Here is a 23,406-nt window from a genome sequence, read left to right as displayed (position 1 = left end):
ATGCAGCCCACTGAAATGCCGTTGAAATAAAAAGGCTATGAAAATGTGGAGACATCAGGAACGGCTATGAATGTTGGCATGTGTCACTTTTTAGACCTCAAATGATGCAAATATAAAAGCTTGTTAGCATACACCAATAATAATAATAAAAAGGCTACAGTAAATATGCATTGTTTTGCAGCTCTGGATTTTAATTACCATCTAAAGAATTTTTTTGGAAGGCTGCACTACCTTCTATTATCCATGTAACCACCACAAGTTGAGACATCAAAAACTGGCAGCATCTCCTATACAGGGGTTTGAAAGTAAGTGCAGGAGCAGCAGTGGGTCTACAAAAATCCTATTCCGGAGGATACAACGGGACTGCAGGTAGAAGCTTGGTTTTATTATTTGTTTTCAGGATATCTTTATCCGGCTCTCTGCTCAACCTCCTCTCACTTAATACATTTAATCTAATTATTTTCCATCAGACACGAGGAAGAAATTTCACCACAAATGGGTGACGATTAATATTACATTAGGAAAAAAAAAAAAAAGAAAAAGAAAAAAAAGAAAAAAAATATTGCACTATTAAAATGAAAGCAGAGTTATACATTCAAGGCACATTTCAAACCGACACCCAAGCCTGACAGCCTTTCAAGAATCCCAGCTCACACATCTCAAAAGATTCTTCAATAACAGGGTTGGGTTTAAGCTTATATGTCAGGGCACAATGCAGCCCTTGTTTACCACCATATGGAGGTGCACACACAGAACTCTCCAAAAGTAAAGAAAGCAAAGGCTTAAAAGGAAAGAGTCAAGAGCCTCCCTTTTGACAAAAGTAGCCTATTTCGACAGTCGATTCCCTCCTTGAAAGCATACGGCACACATAAAATAAATACAGGTCCCAAAAATTAACAAATCATCATAACTGTCTAATACATCCTGGGCTGGCTGCGGAAAAACAAGATCATTTTGGATTTATATCTGTAAGTATGGGATTTCCTGGACAGCTAATATCCACAAACAATCAAACACAGAGAACCATGAGAAAGAAGCAGCATTATTTCAAATTTGAGCTGAGAGCCGCGATTCTTAAAGGGCTGCAACAGCAACTGGAGCTGAAAGCTGAGGCAAGAAAATTCCTTCGCGAGGCACTGACGGACACTGCCGTGTTTCCCTTGGCCTTTGTTGGAAGCTTTTAGGTCGCTGGCTTTGGGATATTACAGCAGATGAAAATCTTACAACCACAAAAACTAAAACAGGGACAAAGACGCTGAATGCGTCCTCCATCCTCAAAAATAAAACCAACAAAAAAAAGGAAAACACGGATGACTCTTCTCTAAAAAGAGCCGAACCCTTTTATGAGACCTGTTGCCAACATCGGTGCCACCGAATGATCTCATCTTTCATTCTGGCTAAATTCCAACACACAATTTCATTAACCCAGGTACTGCAGGTGATAAAACTCATTTTTCCCTAAAGAGACAGCTAAAAAGTACCAGTTATACATTTATGAAGTACCAGCAATCAAAATTATGGATTTTCTAAAAGGTTTTTAACTACTTTTATTGAAAGGAAAATCGCTGTCTCAGACTTTTGTGACACTATTGCTAATAATAAATTTTACCATTTAGACATAGCAGTAATATGGTAGACAGTGTCAATAAAAGTATGAAACAAAGATGATCCTTGTCTCTTAAGTAATGCTTTCTGATTACACACCGGAAATTATAACGTGAAGTACAAACGGAGAGCACCTTAAGGTATGAAATGCAGCACTCACTGCAAGGCAATGTGCCCCGGTGTGTGCCTTCTGGTGCCAAAATACAGCACGGCGTGCAGCAGGGCTTCTCCAGTCACACAAGTGTGAACCAGGAGGGCAAAAACATTTGTGTCAGTACCTACAGAGGACGTCAGAGCAGTCATGCGGGCACTCTTTGGGCTCCCTTTTGGAAAGCCTTCCATCCGACATGCCAGGTGTCACTAGAGGGCACTGTGGGATTTGGGCCACCCGGCCTCCTCCTGCAGCGCCTGGAGAGGTCCTGAACTTCCGCACAATGTCAGAAAGGTTAATAAGGATGTTGTAAAAGAAACTGTAGCACTGAAATCCCAACAGCAGCTCGGAAAGAGGTGACGGTCTGTGAACTAGAAGGACGGCTTTCTTCCCCGGGTGCACCGTGGGCAGTGCAGCCCCACTGCCTGCAGGCCCCCTGTTGGATGGGGAGGATGGAGGTTGGGGTCTAGACAGGGTCCAGTATGGCCACCCCACTCCCCAGTCCACCCCAATGCCTGCGAGATGAGCTGGCTGCAGCACATTCTGACACGCAAACGACAGAGCAATTAATGCCTTTGAAACAATTTATGATTTCCGGCCTACTTCAACATGTATTAGCATATACCTGGTTTCTTTAATATACACTTTGTTTTTCCAAAACCACAAACATAGTTGCTGGAATTTCATGTGGAAGTGCTTAAGGGGTTGAAAGTTAACACCTTTGTGAGCTGAGCAGTCTCACAGTTGCTGCTAAACAAAAGCCTCTTTGTAGAAGCTTTCTCGAAATGTTTTCTTAACATGTTCCAAGTAGTTTTAGGCAGGCAACTAAAGTAAACAAGATGTTACCATGATAAAAACACTTGTGAAAACATTACGGAGTGCACTTAGTAGTTTCTTTCACATAAACTCTCCTTGGTTTCATCAGTTAAATGCGCACAAAGCAGACTGCCAGCATCACTGCACTACCGACTGCCGGATCTCTCCAAAGGTCTGCATCTCTCATTTAAAGACTATATTTGATTTTAAAATGGCGCAGCCGTGATTAAACACACCTAAACCGCAATCAAATAACAGCAACGAAAAGATAAAAGGGAAAATAAAAGCAGACTCCATCTCCTCCTTCAATTTCTGCCCTGGATGCTTAGATACCTCTCTGAACAAACCACCCTCCCTCCAGCAGCGATTTCCTAAACAACTTGACATACAGGGGCACACTTCTCCCTGCAACGGCCTTTAAAGACATGCAAATGAAATCAAAGGTAGATCCAAAGGAAAGTGGCTCTGTGCTACTAATTGCTTCTTTGCTGCCGACTGAGATGTGGGCGCTGGTACAGGCACAAGACACGTGTGCCCCTCCAGCCTCCACCCTGCTCCCCACGGCTTGGCACAAGGCCACCAGGTCACAGCGGTGCCACTGGCCGTGTTTGTGTTTTTAGGTTCGGGCAGCACTGGGGACCATGCGGGGTGCTCCTGTTTCATTAGGCTTAGCAGCTGCCCCCGCTGCTATCAGTTAGCTCTAACTGATGCCACATCACATGATAACCAGCGGCTGACAGATTAAAAAACAACGCTAAAACTGCAACTTATTTCTAAAAGAAACAGGGAAATAAACGCGTACAATAGCTCAAGTGTCTGCTGGTTCTGATAAGCATCCTCCTGTTGGCTGTGAGTGAAAGACAACTAGGATCGTTATTTGTACAGTATTTATCTTTGAAATCAAGGGCCCTGTGGTGTACCTCACCTTGGGAACAAACACTACAGAATGATCACAGAAGAGTGTCAAATCTCTGTTTTTGATTTACCAACAGTTATGATATTTCTTCCTCAGGAGGAAAAGAAATAAACCATGTTTTAGACCTGCGAGTCCTTTTTTCTCCTTTAACTGTAGAATCATTTTATTGGCATACAAGGCTCTCATTCCACATGTAACTTCTCTTTGCTTTTTCTAACAGGCCTTGTTTTTTTACCAAGGTAAGTGAAATTAAGCAATGCTGAATGGCTACCCCGGCTGTATTTCACTTGTAAACAAGAGCTTTTCTCTTGAGGGGCCTGTCAAAAGGGACTTGTGGGTTGCACAAGTACCAGAAGGAAACTTCAAGCTTCTACCTGTTATCTTCTCACCGAGTAATGAATTTTGATAGATGTCAATAACATAAGGATGGATGCTTCACAGGAGACTTGGAAGGCTACAGTAACATTTCACAAAGAAACGCTCGCTTCCTAACAGTGTCAATCTGCTCCTTCAGGACATTTGTTTCTGCATTCGCTCAGGGTTAAGCATCACTCTGAACAAAAGGACTTTGGACACTGTAGACTCTGGATAATGAGAAAACAGGTGTGAGCTAGAGGGCTTAAGAAAGACACACTTCTGCTAGAAGGGTCTAACTGAGAAAAAAGATCAGCTTCCTGCTGATAACAGGTTCAAGTCCAGACTGGCCTGTAGTGGCTTTCCAGTTACTCCCCCCTACTGATGGCTCCCCACGCCTCCTCCACATGGACTCGTGGTCTGGGTCTACCAAGCCTTCTGCTGAATACCATATAAACCAATCTTGTCTCCACTCATACCATGCGACTCAACCAACTGCTCTATTTCCTACGCATGGTCACATCGAGCTGCGCAATGCTTTGTAAAAAACTTCCTAAAACCAGGAGATCTGCTTTACAACAGAGGACTACCACAGCAAGCAAAGGTGGCACCACCTGACCTTACTCAACGACATGCATTGCTCCAGTAATTAAGGCTACCATAGCACCTTTCCCTTGCGTTAACTGCAATAAAAAATAGAATTGTTTTAAAGGTCTAAATGATATGGTATGGCATATGAATATGAATGAGCTGGCAAGTATGGAGAGATTAGCATTTATTTCACTTAAGTGAACAACAGGATGAATTAAAAGAAATGAGGCAGGCCACCCTTCATGGAAATTTACGACTAGTACCTTCTTATTTTGTAATCCTCTTGTAATGAGAACCTTTTCATTACTGTACCATTCCTGACTTGTAATATAGGTTTATACTAGGACTAGCACCTACTGAATTCAGAAGGGTTTCACCAATGGAAGCAGAACTCGCCCACTCTGCTCTGAGAGCAAAAACCTAACTGTACCTAATGAACATTCTTTGCTGGCTATACGTTCTCACATGGAAATCTAGGAACTGCCACAAAAAGAAAAGACACAGCTGAATGTTTTGGGACCAATTCTACCCGTCTACCCCGATATATTCCATATGTTTTTGTGGACTAACCTCATGGCATCACCACTGTAAATGGGTGAATTTGCTTCTCTGTGCGTTTACATCACAATCACTTTTGAGATCCAGCAAGTGAAGAGCCAGCATCATTTCAAAGACGACAGTGTGCAAATACACAAGGACCTGGACACACCAGAAGCCCGTGTGTACCTGGAGATCTACCCAGACAGAAAACTCTTTTGTAGTAGGAACAGCTCAGAAGGGTGAGGCTGATGATTAAGCTGTGAAGCAGCCATGTGTAAGTTATTAGAGCTCTGCTGGTCCTTCCCTGCATTGGGATGCACACATTACCATGTACTAGTCCATAATGCACTGTTTATGCAACCTGTAAAACTGTGTTCTTTGGCAGCAAGGAAAGGTCTGCAGCAAACTGCAGGGGCCCAATTAATATAATTATAGTTTATTTTTAGTAGTGCAGACTTTGTTCATCAGTTACTTATTTGACATAAATTAAATTTCACGTGATGCTCTGCAATTCTGCTCAATTATGGACTTAATTTAAGACTAAATTTCTAAATTAAACTGGAATCAAGGTTAAATCAAGGCTGCATTGTTTGCATTATCAATACTGCAACTTAAAAATTAACTAAATTAAGAAGAAAACAAAACTGCAGAATCACAAACTATCTGTTTTATAGTAATACACTGAGCAAGACCATACTTTCCCCATGGGGCTAATTCACCATCCCCTGTTAAAATGTTCTTGAGCCTGATCCAAAAGCCACTGAAGTGAAAGGGAGCTCTCAGTTGACTTCAATGGGCTTTGCATCAGGCCCGTGGTGAGTGACAGCGCACAACATTTCAAGGCATGCTTTCCTTACAATGCAAGTGCCAAAAATCCATTCTTACTTTAGAAACGACTGGAAGTCTTCACATACTGCTTCACAGCCTGGCCATTTGCATACGCCGTGTCCATAGAGCGGATGGCTGTGTGAGTGCTCCTCGTGGGATAAACTGGAGGGGAGAAAGAAAAAAGAGAAAAGGGTTGTAACCAAAGGCACAGCACCAATTATTCTTCACAAAGAGTAAAACCACAGATCCTGAAACATCCCTAACATCTCATGGTACCCACCTGACTATGCACACAGGTTTTCAAAACAGAATTAAATACCATTTGCAGAGTGAAGCGTGTCATTCTTACTTAGCTATCCTCCTACATTTCATTCATTAATTAAAAGCTTTGTAAAGAATTTAAATTAACACGGACGGGGGAGAAATCATTTGACAGACCTACTTAATATCCTGCTTGATATTTTGCTGAGAAATGTATGAATATTGCAAATTTACAATTCAACTTAATTGGGAAGAGAAGTCGTCTCCATACAGTGATGTGTTCTTAGAACACGGCACAACTGGGCCCGAGGTGCACCACCCCGCTACAGCCAGGGGAAAAGCACCAAGCCTTGGCTTTCCCACCACATTATCTATTTACTGTGCGTGGGTTTTTTGTTGTTCTTTGCTTCTTTTCAGTTCCGTTTTTCTCCTCTTGCAGGCTGTTTCTCTACACAAGCACAGCCTTCCTACATCCCTGCAAAACATATTCACCAATGTTTCCAAATGTAAAATTCATCATAAAAAAAGGAACCGTGTAATCAAAGGATTCCTCAGCACGAGGGGTTAGTGGGGGCTGTTAACCTCGCTAAGATTTGGCAGGAATGTCGCTGAGCTTTCTGACTACTGAAACCAGGGTTAAAGAAGAAATTCGTATGAACACTAAGGGGTTAATCCTTCAGCGGGATTCCAATCAATACGTAATGATTTGGCTGCACTGATCCAAGTCATGAGATGCTTTGATCCAGGCCATGTGGTGCTCAGGGAAATGTATCTGTTACACTAACTGATGAACCATATTCTAAAATATCTTCTTTATTCAACTTCTGTGAGGAAACTTCTTAAGTAAAGGAATTATTTTTGCAACATCTTCCAAAACCTTACATGACTTTTAAACATAAATTGTCAAAATAATATTGAAAACTCTATTTTATGCTTGCACACGTATCTGTTTTCCACAGCAAATCTTTCTGCAACAGTATGCCTGTACCATATGACGAACTTCAAACATACACAAAGGATATGAATGCATACCAGCCTCAAGGTGTGGCTTTTATGACTTATTTTATCCCAGATTACAGGTAACGTTATGGATAAACACCTACTTTCTGCCATTTTATGTTTACACACATGTGGAAATGCCCTTTACTCTCCTTCCATACCATTATCTGCCTGTGCACTGTAGCAAAATTTTGCTCTCGTATTGTTTCTTATGCACTGGATAGAGCTGTAGAACATACCCAACATGTTAACCCAGATGCAAGAAAGTTGCCTGTGAAATTCCTGTTGGATACTGTTTGGGCCCAACAGCAATCTGAAGATAACTGAAGGATTAAAAAAATTCTTAATTCCTCTACAAGAAAAAAGGTGCAGAACAGACTTGGAAGAGGTATTGTGAGACGTACTTGAAATGAATTCATTATTTCATTACAATCTTATTTCTGACAGTTTCCAAATAGTTTTTCAAGCATAAATATATGTATCGGCTAGCTCATTTCCTAAAGAAACACCGTAGCTGGAAAGACTTACAAAGACTTTCTCCATAAGGGAGTATTTCGCTGGTTCAACTTAACCATTTTTTAAAACACACGAGTTGGGAGAGCCTCTATCTGTTGAGTTTTCAGAAAGAACAAAGGGAGTGATGTGTTCCTCGCAAGTAAATGAGAGAAGTACCCAGCTCAGCCCCTTGGTTGGAAGAGAAGGAGGATGGCTGAAGGAACACTGTCCGCTGAAGTCAGACAGGCACGCGGATCAAATGCCCTCCATGCACACTGGAGGGGAAGAATTCAGAAAATAATGATTTTTGTCATCTGCTTCTATCTCTGAATAAAGAGAAGTGTGAGGAAGTAGGCTTTCATGTTAACACTCCATTAAGGACTATATATGAGAGTTATGATTTCAGTCTGTTTGGCAGAACCCAAAAGAACGTTAGTGCATTAAATTACACATTGAGCGTTACCCGCACACCAAGACGAGCACAGAAATGCCTTGTGACACCAAGTAAGGAGTCGGCCTCCTGTGGGGTTTAAGCACTGTAAATCTCATTATAATATCATCGTCAGTCACATGGCTTAAACCCCCAGCAGGGCTTTTTAAAGTTTCTCCACAAGAGCCTGAAGGCCATGGCCAAGTCAACGGAAAGAGTCCTACCGAGATTAGTATTTATTTTTTAAATCCAAGTGCAAATCTCTTTTCTTTCCAGGGATCTTGCACAAGACAAGACAAACTACGCAGGACATGATACCCTGGTATTGTGTCCAAAGAAAATGACTGAATGACCAAGAGAGTATCAACTGTATGCTGCGCTCAGCATGGCGAAGCCTAGTGCTGTCAATAACCAGAAAGATTGGTGCTGGCTGTAAACAGGAACTTAAAGGTCATTTTGCTAACAGAACACTGAGCATAACATACTTAACACCTACATACAGCTCCCACTGCAATGCAAGGGAGCAGAGTAACTACTTAACCTCACCAAAACCAGTCACTTCAAGAAGGAAAAAAAAAACCAACAACAACAACCCTCTTGTTATTTAAAGAAAAATGCAGGCATCCTCAGTGGGCAGCATCTTTCTGAAGCTGGTTACTTCAATCCCACTCAGGCTTTTCAGTCGTGTGTTCTGGTGACCTTTATGTGTCACTATCAGATTACTGCTATTTTATCCATCTCACTTCTGGAGATGTTATGGATTGCCACTTGTTGGCTGGTAGAGCCTTCAGAAGCACCTCAAAACAAAACAAAGGGCAGTTCGTGCCAGAGCGGATATAGTGCACAAAGGATGCACAGCCAGTGGAAATCGATGGGGAACTCTGTTTTCCTTTAACTCATCTAAGTACTCAACGTTTAAGCAAACAGAGGAGAAAAATGAAGATTTTAAACCAAAGGAAAAAACAAACAGTTCTCTTGGCACAATACAAATATATTTTTTGACTGCTTGATGATGTTACATCTAGTCTGCATGAAAGTTCAGTTTCTATGCTCTGGACGCATCCTTGGTCTCACTGCAGAGGCAGATTTTCAGAGGACCTGAGCACTGGCAAGCAGAAGCAAGTTTTGGCTTGATTTCTAATGACACACTGGAGTAAGTCCCTGTTTCTGTCACCCTCTCCTTCCCAAGGACCCACTTCCCTGCCTGGGTGCTGGTGATGCAATGCTTCGCAGTGGAAGCAATTTTGTATCAACACAACCAAGGAACAAATGATGTACAATTAAGAATACGTCCTTTTCATCCTCCTTGCTATTAGCACACCAAATTCTTAACATACAATAGAATGAATTCCAAATAATGCAACAGTACGGCATTATTACATCAAAGCACAATAAAAACGCCTCTGGCAAGTAAAATTTCTTGCGTAAGTCAGCTTATTCATGACATACAACAAAGTAATGAAATCCACGTGGGAAGCTGCAAACTACGTAAGGGTCCACCTAATTCTCACTGCTTACAGCCTGCTGTGGGGTTACATGGAACAGGCTGGGCCAAAGGCCACACACCTCCCAGTGCCTGCTCGTCTGCACAAGGGAGAGGGATCTTCACCTCTGCCTTCATCACAGCACACTGCTTCTTAAGCCCAGGGATCTCCAGACAGCTTAACTCAACCCACACTTAACCAACCAGGTGAAACTGGGTACTTTGCTTGTAAACACTGTCAAAGAAGCCAAGGTTGGATGTGAAAACCAAGCAAGCAGAAGCCTCGGCAGTAATACTCATGCCACACACTGGACCACATTTTAAATATTCATGATGCTGACACAGTTCATATTCCACTGTCTCTCTTCTGTGTCTGCTTGGGCCAATGATCTTTGCCAAAATGCTGGGGGAAGTCAGGGATGTAGAGAAGCATCCTTGATTTTCTGTTACAGTTATGAAGCATCTGCTCGTGTTTTATCAGAGCAGAGAACATGCCTGAGCCACCTGCACACTGAAAAAATCAATAGCACATCTCCTGCTTTACTCTAGGAAGAGGGGCTGAGCAGAGATTTCACAGGGCTGCCTTTTTTTAATTATTATTTTTATTTTGTTGGGGCGGGGGGAAGTGACCTCACCTGCTGTGAAAGCTCTGGGTGGGAGCACGGGGCTCAGATGGGAACATCCCAACCCCATCCCACAGCAGTGCAGGTGAGGCACAACCCAAACCGAGCCAGGTCTGCAGTACTTATGGTGCCTGGGGAGCTCGAACCCTCACCACAAGGCACAGAAGGAATAACGCTGGTGGAAATGCCAAGACTCTCTGAGTCAGAGACGTTTGCTGCATTTAAAATCTAAATGGAAACTGTAGTGATTACATCCTTGTACCAACTGATTCCTAAGTCACCACCAACAAGCAAACAGCTGTACTCGAACGCATGATACTCTCTTCATGACAAGATCAACTGAGTAAAGATGCGCTTTGCAGTGAAGCTGCACTTGTGCAAATCCTCCTGAACTCATACCAGGGTGTCTTGGCACCCCTTTCCTCCCTAATCCGTGAGCCAAATAAAATATAACAAGGTAAAAATATATATCAAGGAGAGTATGAAGTCACACACTCGGCTGGGTTACTTCTAAATATTCATGCCTCCATCCCAGTGACAGCATCAGCCACAGCGCAGGTATTTGATCTGAAGAGAGAACTGCCTGAGCAGGGGAAATGCCTCGCCACTGCAGGATGAAGCTCAGCATTGAGCTGAGGGCTTTCAGGGAGGTGGCAGTCGATGTGCATGGCCAGTGGCAGCTTGCAGGCTTGCACGTTTCTGGTTGCTTTTGAAGGCTGTTTCTCCCCTTCCTCGTTTCTTCAGCCCACATCCAGACCGAGGGCTAGAAGTAGCTCGTGTTTTACATCAAGCTCTATTGGAAGTAACAGGAGTAGTGTGTTACGTTTTAAACGACTACACCAATTTAAGACAAATCAGGTTAAAACTGCAGCCCACAGGCTGAGATCCTCTCTTTTAATCGGTGTGTGCTAACTCAGAGACTTGTGCAGAAAAAAATGACAAAGCCTCAGCACTGCTGCCGTAACACAAGAGCAGCAACGCGCCAAGAGTCACTGCCTGCCATCCGCACTGCTCTCCTTGCCTGCTGCGAGCAGTGCTGGAGCATTTGCAGTGGCACCGAGACAAAATCTGGCTCATATTCCCCTGCTCTTCTACCCCCACCCTCACAGCACACTGCAAGGAGTATAACCAGACTGGATAATTAAACACATCATCCTCTGGTTTTAATCTACGAACGGATGGTTTGGATTATTAATCAACATTATGACCCTCTGGTGCTCTGACTGTACTCGGTGCTTCCTCCAGGGCCAGCCCTGCTTCCCATCCCACACCAGAACTGCCACTGCCCCACACCACAGCCACGGAGGTGCTGAGTGCATCACTGGGTTATTTGAAAAAAAAAAACCACAGCATTGAATCCATCGCTTCTATCAGGTGGAAATTCCATCCCTGCACTTGAATTTAGCATTAACAAGTTTCTGTACTATTTAAAACTCCTATTTTTATTTCAACCTTCTGCCTCAGTGCTGTAGTGAAAAGTACATCAAATACACCCAGACGCACATGATTTGAAACGCTGGATTTGAAATTCCAGCACTGCTAACTAATGAGAACCATTTTTTTCCTTCTTCCTCTTTGTAGCATCACTTCATGTACTTACATACCATAATCACATCCTCCTAGAGCCTCTATTTTTCCAGGGTGTAGATCTTTAATTCCCTTTAATCTGTCTTCATAGCCTATTCCCTCCAACTCCTTTATCACCCTCGCTGCTCTCCTCTGTATTTGCTCCAGCTCCTCTTTATCCTTTCCGAAAGAGAGTGGCCAATTGTACACCACACTCTAATTGTGGTTTAACTGGTTCTGCGGAATGGAGAGAAGGAAAAAGAAGGACTCTGGATGCAACACATGTGTTTACACCTCCTGCGACCGCGCTCACCTTTTTAACCACGGCCCGGCCCATCTCCATTTCCCAACCCAGCTTATGCCTCAGCCATTTCCCACACAACCAATGCTGAGCGGCTGACGCGTCATTTTGAGAAGGCAGTTTGGAATTTTTATTTCCTATCTGGGCTACTTTCTACTTATCCCTGTTAAAGCTCATTTGATTCCTCTCTGAACAGTCTCCTAATTTATTCAGATGAAAATGGATTGATTCGGTATCTTAGTTTAATTAGGGAAAAAAAAAGTGATTCTATCACTTTCTGGAGTGCCTGTATTTTTGCAATACTTTCAGCACGGCAACCCCATCCTCCCTCCAGGCCCAAGTCGCACGGCAAAGGGAGGGGGCACTGCCACAGCTCTGGCCCTGATTCAGCAACGCTTTTAAGAACACACGCGAGATAAAAAGACACAGGATTAGACCTCCAACTTGAATGGGACTGAGGTGTAAAATTACAACTGTGCCTACATACTTTGCACAAAGATCCTGTTTGCCAACGTTATTTTACTGTAATTTATATGCCGTTGTTACATTTAAACTTACACACTGGGAAACAAGAGCTATTCCTGTTTAACAACACCATTATATTCCGTTACGTTTGGAGCTGAGGAAGCCCTTCAGCCTTCCACAAACCGGTGAGACGTCAAAAGATACGATTAGCACGGATTACGCACTTGGGTATTTTCCACCACTGTCCCACAGGCACAGCGAAGCCAGCACAGAAGGTGACTGTCACATCACATACGGAGCAACAGTTCAGCGCTGTGCCTTCCCCACCACGGTCCTGCGGCAGCTGAAGAAGCACCATTTGGGAAAATGTTTGTAAAAATAATTATGATAAATGGTGACTCTAAGGGAGAAGTACGGTCAAGTCACTGATTTCTCCCCGCTGTTCGCTTTCCCTCTGACAAACGCTGCTTTGCAAAAGCACAAAGATCTATAGGACATACGCCTGTTTCCCCAGGGAAGCATGCTTAATCATACAGGTAGCGTAAATATCAGATGCTGCTGCAGGTGCTAGGCGCCTATTTGTTTGTGTTTACTAAAAGGCATAACAAATAGTCACACTAAAGCAGAACGTTTGGCAATGGAATGACAGACACCAGAGCAGCCATAAATCACTCTCTCTTGCTTATTCCCGAACCATTGCACAACACCAAGCAGTCAGTCCCCTGTTCTGGGAGGGCCCATGTGCTGCACTTTGTCCCTTTGAGGGGCAGCCACCAGCAGCATCCTCCCCTAGCACAGCACAGCCAGGAAACACACGCCCCCAAATGAAAAAGTAACAAGAAATAGAGGTAAGACGCACAGCCAGCTCACATCGTTTACAGCTTTGCAACTTGTGAGTTAATTCATGGTATAAACAAGGACGAAAATGTTTCTTCCGAGCAAGACTTCCTGTAAACTGTTCATTAGAGCGGGGCTGGGAGCAGGGCTGGTGCACCTGCTGATTAACCATGCGCTCCAAGAATAAACACAAACTGCAGCCAGCAAGATTGTTCTGGAATTCGCTCAGAGCTGATTTTTTTCCCCCCACGTTATAAATTGGATCCTACCATAAAACAAACAGCAGAACATAGGTTGCCGAGAGTTAAAATCTACTTTTTACACTACATTGACCACAGCACCCACAGGCACAGCTACAATGTCTTTCTATGAATGGGACAGATTGCCATATGGATGCAGACACTGAACAAGCTGTACAACTCCTGGCGACAAGTGCCTGGGGGACTGTCCTATATTAGCACCACCTGTGCTGTGGAAATTGTGCTCTGTGTATGAAATGGTATTTAAGGGCCCATCACGATGTTATTTCTGAGTACACACAAAAAGGAAAAAAAATCACAGTTAAAAAGAATTCTCTGGCCGGCGGATCTGTTGCTCAGTTCCCGAGACCGTTTCCCAAAGGAATACTTATCTCCTGCATTCACAGAGCCCAAAAGGACGAGCTGTGACACTTATTAGCAGCTCCCTTGCCCGGGCTCACACCACTGCTTTAATGAGAGGAATACACCGTGCAGGGAGCATACGCCTTCCCTGAGCACACAGGAGAAACCAGAGCCCCCACCACCTCACCAGCATGGAGAAGTACCTGATGGTGTTACACAAATGAGAGCAACGCAACACGACTTTCCTCCAAGTGCAGCAGGAAGAGCTGCACATCCCCAGGACCGAATTTCAGTGCATTCACACTGTGCTGGATATATGAGTCTGTCTGAGGGTCAAAAATAGAGCTGTGGATTAGCACGGGATCTCCAGGGAGGAGGAAAAGGGGTCTGAGCTGTGCCCAGATGCTCGGTGGGGAGATCTCCCCTCTCCAAACCGTAAGAAAAAAAAGGGATGCCAAGAAAAAGAAAAGTAAAATAAATTGAATTAAAGAAAAACAGTTGTAAAGTGAACATTACAACCTGGGAAAAATGAGGTCATTTTATTGAAAAACTCCTTTTTTTTTTTTTTCTTTCCATTAAACCATAGTGAAACGGATAAAGTTTATACAGCTTAATGGTGGCGTTTTATTTTAAATGCTACTCAATATCTTAGCAGCACGATATAACATGATATAACAGCTGTCAGGCTAACTGCTTGCTTTTTATTGAGGAGCAGAGAAAATAGCTGCACAAAAGCCACCTAACTTCTCAACTTTCACGGCATTGTTAAGGGAGTTTCTTTTTCGCTCTCAGGCTGAGACACGTACAGTAAGATATCGTACAGCCCTTCGTTAGATCCCAGCTCATCTCATCGGGACAGCCCGGTGTCACAAGAAAACACTGAAGAAGGACAACTTGGAGGAAACAGAAAAGCAGGAATCCACAGCACGGTCAAACAAAACCAGGTCACTTTTTTTAAGAGTGCTACATAAACACCTCTAATAAAAAAGGACAGATTTTCATTAGGCTTCAAGTATTTAGACAGGAACGTATTTGTAAAAGTTTAACTGCAAAGCACGTGCAATTAACAGAAAGCCATCAGCTATTCCTCTGCTATGTAAAAATAGCATTAAGCTGCATTAAACACACGTGTAAGTATCTCAGTTGCAAGAAAAGGGAGGAGATATGCAAAGCACTCAGATATCAAACAATGATCTGTTGGCCAGATGGAGGAATAAAACAATACATATGCTAAAATTTGGAAAAGTTCTGTTGTGTGTCTGCCAAGGCTCACCCGATCTATTTTAAGTGCTTTCTAATACATCAGCTTAGTGTTTGGAGTTGTACGACTGATCATTACTACGTGTGACCAGGAACCAATGGAGCGCTGGCATTTAGGAGCTCTCTGATGGTGGATTCCTGAGGGCTGGGAAGCATCGCACCCCCCTCGCTCAGGCACAGGCCACGCGCCACACCGAGTAATTAGAGATGGTTATATTAGCATCTTCCGCTGGGAAAAAGACATCAAATAAAGTAGAACCAAGTTCCCAGGGTTTAGCAGAACAACCCTCATGTGACGGAAGATCTGCTGGACAGACTGAAGCAAGTGGCCTTGCGTGACAGATTGCGGATCTGAAGTAACCTCCCCAGCAAAGCTGTGCTGAGGGCAATGCTCAGCGAGCTCACATCGCCCGGCAGCTGTAAGGAGCCGGAAGGGCTGAGAAATGTGATGCTGGCACCAGAGCAGAATGAGCCAGGGACTGCCTAGAGATGCCGGCCAGGAGAGGATCAGGCCTGGGGAGCATATGGGCTGCAGGCTGAACTGTTTCATCCCGAGCATTAATAATGGGCCAAAATCTGTACTTCTTAATTGCGCCGAATCCTAATGCCCTCATCTAAGGGCCCTGGGATTTTGATGGAGGATCAGCTGGCATGGAAGATAACAACAGCGAAACAAAAAACACTCAGCTGAGGCAGCGGATCAATGGCTGCCATGCTGACCCCTCACTCACCTTCAGAGCTTACTCCCAACTCCTTCCTCCTGCAGCACTCTCAAGAACTAGTCACTTAAAAATCCCTTCACTTATCCATCTTTCCTGTGAGATGGCTCTTCACCTAGGGCAAGGCTCAAGTAGGGCAGGAAGGGACACGAAGAATTAGGAGACAAGCATGGGATTGCTGGAGGATGGAGAAAGGTTTCTTGAACACACAGGAATATTCCTGCACATGCAGATTTTTGGATGCACACAGGAGGTGATAAAGTCTGTGGTCACCTCAAGTGATCACACATCCATCAATCTGATTTTGCTGTTTTTCCTACAGAAATAATCAAGTTTTCCCTAAGGAAGACAAGACGGAATGACACGGTCCTGTCCTTGACACTGCTAAGCACAGCAGACGTACCTAACTGGCTGCCCATATACATTTATTTACTTGTGGAGAGAGAAAATGCTTGTTACCGAAGAAACCCAAAAGCTGATAAGATGATGAGAGGTTTGTATGCTAGCTATGGTCTCACTTTTGCTTATCCTGAGTGAATACAAGTATCTGTAACTAAGTATTTCCCTTAGGGTACTGATGTCTGAGGTATGTTTATTGCATTGAGTGAATTTATATATATAATCAGCACAATAAACATTATTAAATTGTCTGAGTAAAATCAAAGCATGAAACACGCAGTCAGTGCTGAATTCTAATGATGCTGAATGCCCATGATTGCATGGGGAAAGGATCTTAACAAGCCTTGATTTGAGCTTTGGCATCCGCCTCACAAATCACACGAAATGTTCTCTCTTTAATAGTGCTGAATATTGATAAATGTCTCCGCACGGCACAACAGGGAAGTTGGTCTCTATTGGCAATCTTTACCAAAGTGTGTTTTTTCCTTCTCTACACTCAAGGGTTTACCCTGAATGATTTAATTATAATTTTCCTTGTGTAAGACAAATTAAAGAGGAGAGTAGGAGTGTCATGCCAAAGCAGATTATTTATCTCCTTAACAGATTGCTGTGCACCAAACCCCAGAGCTGCTGCTGCCGCTACTTACAGGAACTGGGCGAAATGTGGGGCAAAAGCATAGATGTAATATACATTTAAAGCCCAAGTGAATGAAAGCGTTAACCCATTATTTATAGCTGGAATCATTTCATTACTGTGAAAGCCACATACACAGAGCGCATGCAACCCATGAGCAGCACCATAATTCCCCCTGCCCATGCAAACAAACAGCAGCTGCCTTTTGCTTTCAAGCATTCTGCTGCCCTGCAGTACAGCCATGTCCCGGGGTGACTTCTGCCAACCTCAGCTTCTTGCCATACAGGGGAACTTCTCATCCCTCAGTTTGAGGACTGCAGGACACCGGACCTGACTGGGACCAAAGCTTCTCCCTGTATTACGATGGCACTGGGCTGGTGTGGCACAGCAATGTGTGGGCATGCCAAGCAGCCAATCACTGCAGTTCTCCCACTATCTTAAAACTCATTCATGGCAAAAACACCCAACATGTTCAGCTGAGCTCCTGCCTGCTGATGACTTTCAAACAGGTACTTCTGCTGCCACTGCAGTCAGACAAGTGCCTCCTACTACACAGGGCCCACAATCTGAACCAGTGGGATCAGGAACCCCATAAAACACAGCCAGAACTATCCCAGCAAAGACAGCAATGACAGTAACTCCCACATTACCAACTTGCCTCCTGCAGCCTACTCCTTCTCAAAAGCCCTAGAGGGTGGGGGGAAACAGCTTTACAGCATGCCCTAAAAGTTAATGTTACCTGTATATGATTATTTATGGCTGCCGGGCAGTCGTTATGATGTGGCTGTGGTTAACTGTTAGGACACTTACAGCTTTTACTATGTGCTTTTTATTGTTGTTTAAATCCAAATAAATAGCTCTTGGTTCTATCAGATGGGAGCTAACAGCTGACTCCAATGGTGCTGCATAAGCAACAGAGACGTCTGCATCACTCCTCTGCCCCACAGTGATGCTGGCGTGAATTAAGTCACAATCAGTCACATTAAGTCCCCTGATGCAGGGCAGCAGCACAACACACATCTCACAAAACACTACAAAAATAAGCAAGCTGTGGGTGCTCAGCATGTGCCCAACCCTGGTGCATCTGCATCTCCATCATGGGATGATGGACTCGGGAAGCTGGTTCATTAGGGAAGAGGTAAGGGAATGGCAAACTGAAAGCTGACAACCCCTCCAACCTGATGGCGGCTGGGGTCTGCTGTATGTGCAGCTCAGGTGTTTTGCTGAGCTAGCTGGGCACTAGAACCAGCACACATTTATTTGCCTGCAAGACCAGCCAAGCCACGTTCCCACCAGATCCACTGTTATTTCCAGTCTTAATCTCTGAGATCAGAAAGTAACCAAAGCTCTGCCTGGGCCTGTGCTCCCTTTTGTAACTCAACTAAAACTTTACTTCCTGTGGGCTTTCAATACTGCAATGCACCTGAGCTTCTCTCCCTGCTCACCTGCCACCCCAAATGCCTTGTCTGAACATAAAATAACCCTTCGGAAAGAAACACATCTAAACCAAGAGGCGTTTCACCTGCATCATAAGAAATGCAGGCAGGCACCATGGGGCCTGGTGAGACTGCAACACAACCCTTAAGTGCATCAGTAGGCTTGCTTTCTTCTGCCTGGAGTCTCCTGCTCTACTTATGGGTAAAGATGTAATTCAATCACTGCAGCAAATGGATGGTGTAAACCTTCAGTGTACCAAACGGAATCAAGACAAAGCAAAGTCTGCAGCCCTCTTATTTGCATTCCTAAATACACCTATTTTTTTACTTTGATATTGAAAAGAACTCAACAGAACGTAAGTAAAGTATAATGACAAGCTTTAACAATACATCTATCAATTCAACAACAGGAGATCTTAAGTCTTCTAACCTCATTCAGTCTCAAACAATACTGTGGCATGTTTATGCATTCCTAGCTCATTTATTTGGAACTTTACTAATAAAAACATATGTATCTCCCTGTTTGTAGATCCCAATTGCATCCAAGCCACAATTACACAACAGCACTCAAACACATGGATTTTCAGCTCTTCCTGATGGTATATATGATTCATGTATTTCCTCCGCACTTCAAACTACACAGCGATGGCGTATTGTTTCCTCAGCTAGTCTGTCACTAGCAGACAACACATGCATCCAGCCAGTGTAAGAATACCCACTTCACTGCATGGGTTTCTGCTTTATAAACTAAGAAAAACACAGATTAAAAATCTAGTGGGGAGTCACAAAACCACCTTGTTCAACTCTGTATGCAGCAAAAAGAGAATTTAACTGTTTAATAAACATCAGTTGATTTTTAGCATCCCATGTCAGTCTTCAAGAAAACCGCATCTTTGACACTTACATGCATTATAAATGTATGCACCAACGTTCTGCTACACGTCCTTGCAATGGGTAGAAAAAGGTGCCTTACACACACAGCACTTCTTCCAAACGCTGCGTGTGCTCTTCTTTAAAACCTATCTATTCCCAACAGCACTATTTTCTTAATATTAGAAAGATATAAGAGGTATTTATACAGCTTCCCTACCAATCCACTTTCAGGCCACCAGAAATATAAACTCTTATGGCTTAAAAATTCCATTATCCTCTTTCTAATGGAAGAAAGGAGGATGGAAAGACAAAGCCATCAGTTTCCATAAAACCCAGCTTTCACTAGTGTCTGAGGTAACGTTTCTAGATGGGTGAAGGGGCTCTCCTGAATGCAAAGAAGCCCAGTGGGGATGCACACATGATCCCCAAGAGACCTCTGCTCCAATGCAGTATCGGCATTGCTGCTGCCTGCAGCCCTGCTGCCCAGGCCCGTCTATCTCACTGCAAGCAAAAGTTATGTTGTTAGACACGCCTCAGTGAAATCTGGGGGTGTAAAGAAACAAACCTTCAATAAAGCATCCTTGGGAATAAAGCGGAGCTGGTGCTGAGAAGCACATCAACAGACAACCCCTGATTTAAGCCATTTCTTCTAACAATGCAAGCCTAGCACGTATAAATTAACTCACACTTCCAAAAGCCAAACAACACCAGTTAGCTAATTTTATCAGCACTTAAAAAATGCACTTTGTTTTAGAGAAACCTGGTGAACTCGAGTCCAGCCGCTTTGAAAAGCAAGTAAATACAGAAAAGAAAGGCAAATGTCTTAAATGAGCTGGGCACTGAAATTTGGCAGAGAAGTGGATGACGTGTGGCACAACAGCCTGTAGTGACCAAGTGATTTCTTCTCACCTCCCATCCGCAAACCCAAAGCACAGCAAGAGTAACACCACCAGTGATGCAAAAAAGCAGCTACTCTCTTCACACGTCCCCCCATACACTTATCCAACGCTCTTTTAATTAGCTAACTGTGCCCACATTGATCCAATTAACAAGCCACAAAGACCTGAACAAAAGAAGCATATTCTGCCCAGTGGAGAATCCATTCAACCACGCCAAAATGAGACGCGGAGGACAAAATCGAGGCCAAGGCAGTTGGCCACTGTTCCCAACAACACTGCCCGGACTTTGGGTACTTGTAGACACGAGTGTGGACGGAACTCCGGCAGCACCTACCTCTCCCGTTTAGGAGTGTGAACCGATAGCTGTCCATTGGTTGATGCGTGTGGGTTTATTATTAAGGAGGTCTTAGACGGTGCGGACGAGGAAACGCAGGTGGTGGACAGGTCGAGGCTGCTGTGGTTGTTGCTGGCTGCCTCCTCGGCTGTGTGCGAGCTTGTCACTTCCTTCCAGAGCTGCTGCAGTTCTGTTGGAATCATGCCTGAAACAAACAAATTGGATAATTAAATCAATTAACAGCTAATTCGGCCGTCTTCAAACAGTAATTAAATCAAAGAGTCAGTAAACAAAGCCTAGTGTTAGTTTTGTGTGTGTGTGTGTTTGCACGCATGTAATTTTTTTTTATTAAGTAAAGGCTAATCCTGAACACTGCACATCTCCTGCTGTGTTTTCTGGGGTGATACCTGCAACACCTTTCCAAGGCAAAATCTGCAGTTGGGGGAAGGAGGCCCACCCCACTCAACAGCCCCATCAGCAGTTGGATTATTATTATATTCGGCCCTTTTTGGAGCAGAGGGCCCAGTCCCCGCTCAGGCAGAAATCCCCAAGATCAAACCAAGGGCGGCCAAGGGCTGCTCCTCATTTCAGCTTGTTTTCTATTGCTTTTAGTAAAGTAAACACTGCCTAACCTGCTTTTAGAAGGAAGGGAGATCTGAGGGAAAAAAACCCTCAGCTTTATTATTATGACAACACGAACCACAATATGACTAATTTTGTGCTTAAGTTTTAAATGATGACAAATAGCTTTGTTATTAAATACAGTTTTTATTAATCACTTTTAGACATAAATTATGAATTCATATTGTCTTCCTGAAATGCTTTTCAAATTTTAACAGTCAAATTGATTATACTATGATTATTTCATTAACACACCTATCTTTCTCATTAATTTTGGTTTCTCGAACTGCTCACTTAATTGATGGATGTGTCTACTGAAAAACTGTATAACTTTCTATACAAGTAACACTATTATTACTGTCATTTCTTAGATCAATGCTAATGAGCCATTCAAAAGTAAAACGAAAACATAAAATAAGCTTCAAGAAATAAACACAAAAATTGTTTTCTACTGTGCCAAAATGGACACCAGGCTTGGGACGTGCGTGTGGCTTTCAGCAGACAGAGCGAGTGAGAACTCTGCCAACTCCAGTGGGCTTAAAATGGGGCCTGGAGCACAGGGGCACACACATCAGCGTGGCATGGGCTCCCATTGAGATCAGGGGTTTGGATAAAGCTCACATTTGTGACACGATCAGACAAGTCAGGTTCTCAAAGTGAAGAGTATTTCAGTGCTCTTTCAGAAGGCTATGGGGAAAAAAATGAGCAGCAGAGACGCATGGCTTAAATATTCAGACCAAAAGAAATAATCAAAGTCTGCATGATTTTAAAGAGGTCTCTCATCAGTGTGAGTCGAGGTGGTTTGGCTGAGCGCTCACTGTTTGGGCATAGCGTGGCACTGGAGCTATCCTAAGGACATCAGCCATGTTCTGAGCATACAGCAGCAGCTCGAATAGCCACACATCTCACCAAACCTTAGGCACTGAAATAGGATAAAAATAAATAAATAAATAAAAAGGCAGTGTGCATTATATTCATTTGAAACACATAATAAAAAATGCCAAGGTCTAAATTTAATTTATTTTTGTCATTTAGAATACAATGGGTAGATAATCATCTCAACGTGATCAGCCAAACATCTTTACTTTGCTAAACTGTTAAAGATTTTAATTATGCTAGCTTTGGAGAGCACTGGTCTAATGAGGCGATAGACTCCAGAGAATCTAAGTGGTTAAGAACTGTGAAATGAGTCTGATAGGATTTTTTTATATTCACCGTGGATCGTTTGCATATCAAAGAGGAGTAAATTATTGCACGACAGACCAATAACCTTCCCCGCCTTTCTGAGAGTAGCATTAACAAAAACAGTTGGTCTCCGGTAACGGTTCACTACAAAAAATAAAAACCTGCTAAAATCCTTAAGTATCTGCAATTAATATATATTATAAAAGAGGCTTCAATTTATACATTAAGTGATCAGATATTCCTAGGACACATCCGTTTCTCCAAAGCCACGTCATTTTCCTTTCATAAGAACCAAATGCCAATTACATTTTGATGGATTTTGTCCCAAATGAGCATTTAGTTATTAGACGTATTCAATTATTACTTGTCCCCTGAAATTAAACCTCCGAGCAAATTAAACAAAGAGAAAGGTCAGTACACAAGCCTATGTCCTGTTTTGCTCTATCTGGGCTATTATTTTCAAACACCTTGCGAAGTGACAGTGTGGGATGTATTTTTAGCTAACACGCTTGACAGGACTGTCTGCGCACTAACAATTACCTGCGAGCGCGGCTGACCCTTACACCACTGTTTACTCAACTGAAACAATAGTGAATAGACTTGTCTGTTGATGATAACATATTGATATGAGACCGTATGAGTCGACACCTATTTTTATTTTCAAGAATAAGCAAATAAGGCAGTCATTCTTTGCCTTTTTTTCCCCACCCCCCATGCATTCCCCTCTCTGGATCTGTGGATAAGTCTTTTATTAATTGAAGGAGTAGTGCCGCTCTCCTTTCTCCACCTCTGCTTCTCCTTTCCCCTTTCCTTTCCCTCCTGCTCACTACTGGATCTACTCATGCTTTATCTCCAGGACAAGCCTGCAAGTTATACAGCACTTAAAACACAAACACTAATATTCACAGCTCTCTATAGAGCCTGGGAAAGTCAAGGGGTTTGTTCTGACTTCTATAGAAGTGTGATTCTTATTAGCAATAATGAGAACAGCATATATTGAAGATGTAGCAAACACCCCGTTTGGGCAGAGAAGAAAAGATAGATGTAATAAGATGGATTCTAGCTTGGATGGTATTAGAGTACAGTTAGGTGTGACGTCGAACTGCACACCACCCATCGTTCACAAACAAATGTATCATTAGTACCACTTGATTAATTAAAATATAAAAATTAATTTTTAAAA

General features: G+C 43.2%; 1 protein-coding gene across 50 annotated transcripts in view; it reads right to left on the bottom strand.

The window, feature by feature from the left end:
• FOXP1 (forkhead box P1) overlaps positions 1-23,406 on the bottom strand; it is a 338,964-nt gene that overhangs the window by 40,428 nt on the left and 275,130 nt on the right. For all 50 annotated transcript variants that reach the window (XR_014934558.1, XR_014934559.1, XM_085516176.1 and 47 more), the window contains 2 exons: positions 20,418-20,622; positions 5,859-5,963 (listed from right to left, as the gene is read on the bottom strand). Coding sequence is in view for 48 of the 50 variants with exons in the window: in XM_085516176.1 (XP_085372302.1) it covers positions 5,859-5,963; positions 20,418-20,622 (310 nt within the window). In the remaining 2 variants the exon portion in view is untranslated. The remainder of the gene's footprint in view (positions 1-5,858; positions 5,964-20,417; positions 20,623-23,406) is intronic.

Source organism: Coturnix japonica, chromosome 15 (genome assembly GCF_054131305.1).
Source record: "Coturnix japonica strain WE chromosome 15, WE-NBRP24, whole genome shotgun sequence".
Classification (NCBI taxonomy): domain Eukaryota; kingdom Metazoa; phylum Chordata; class Aves; order Galliformes; family Phasianidae; genus Coturnix; species Coturnix japonica.
The sequence above is the reverse complement of the archived record's forward strand: the minus strand, read 5'-3'. Positions and strand labels throughout refer to the sequence as shown.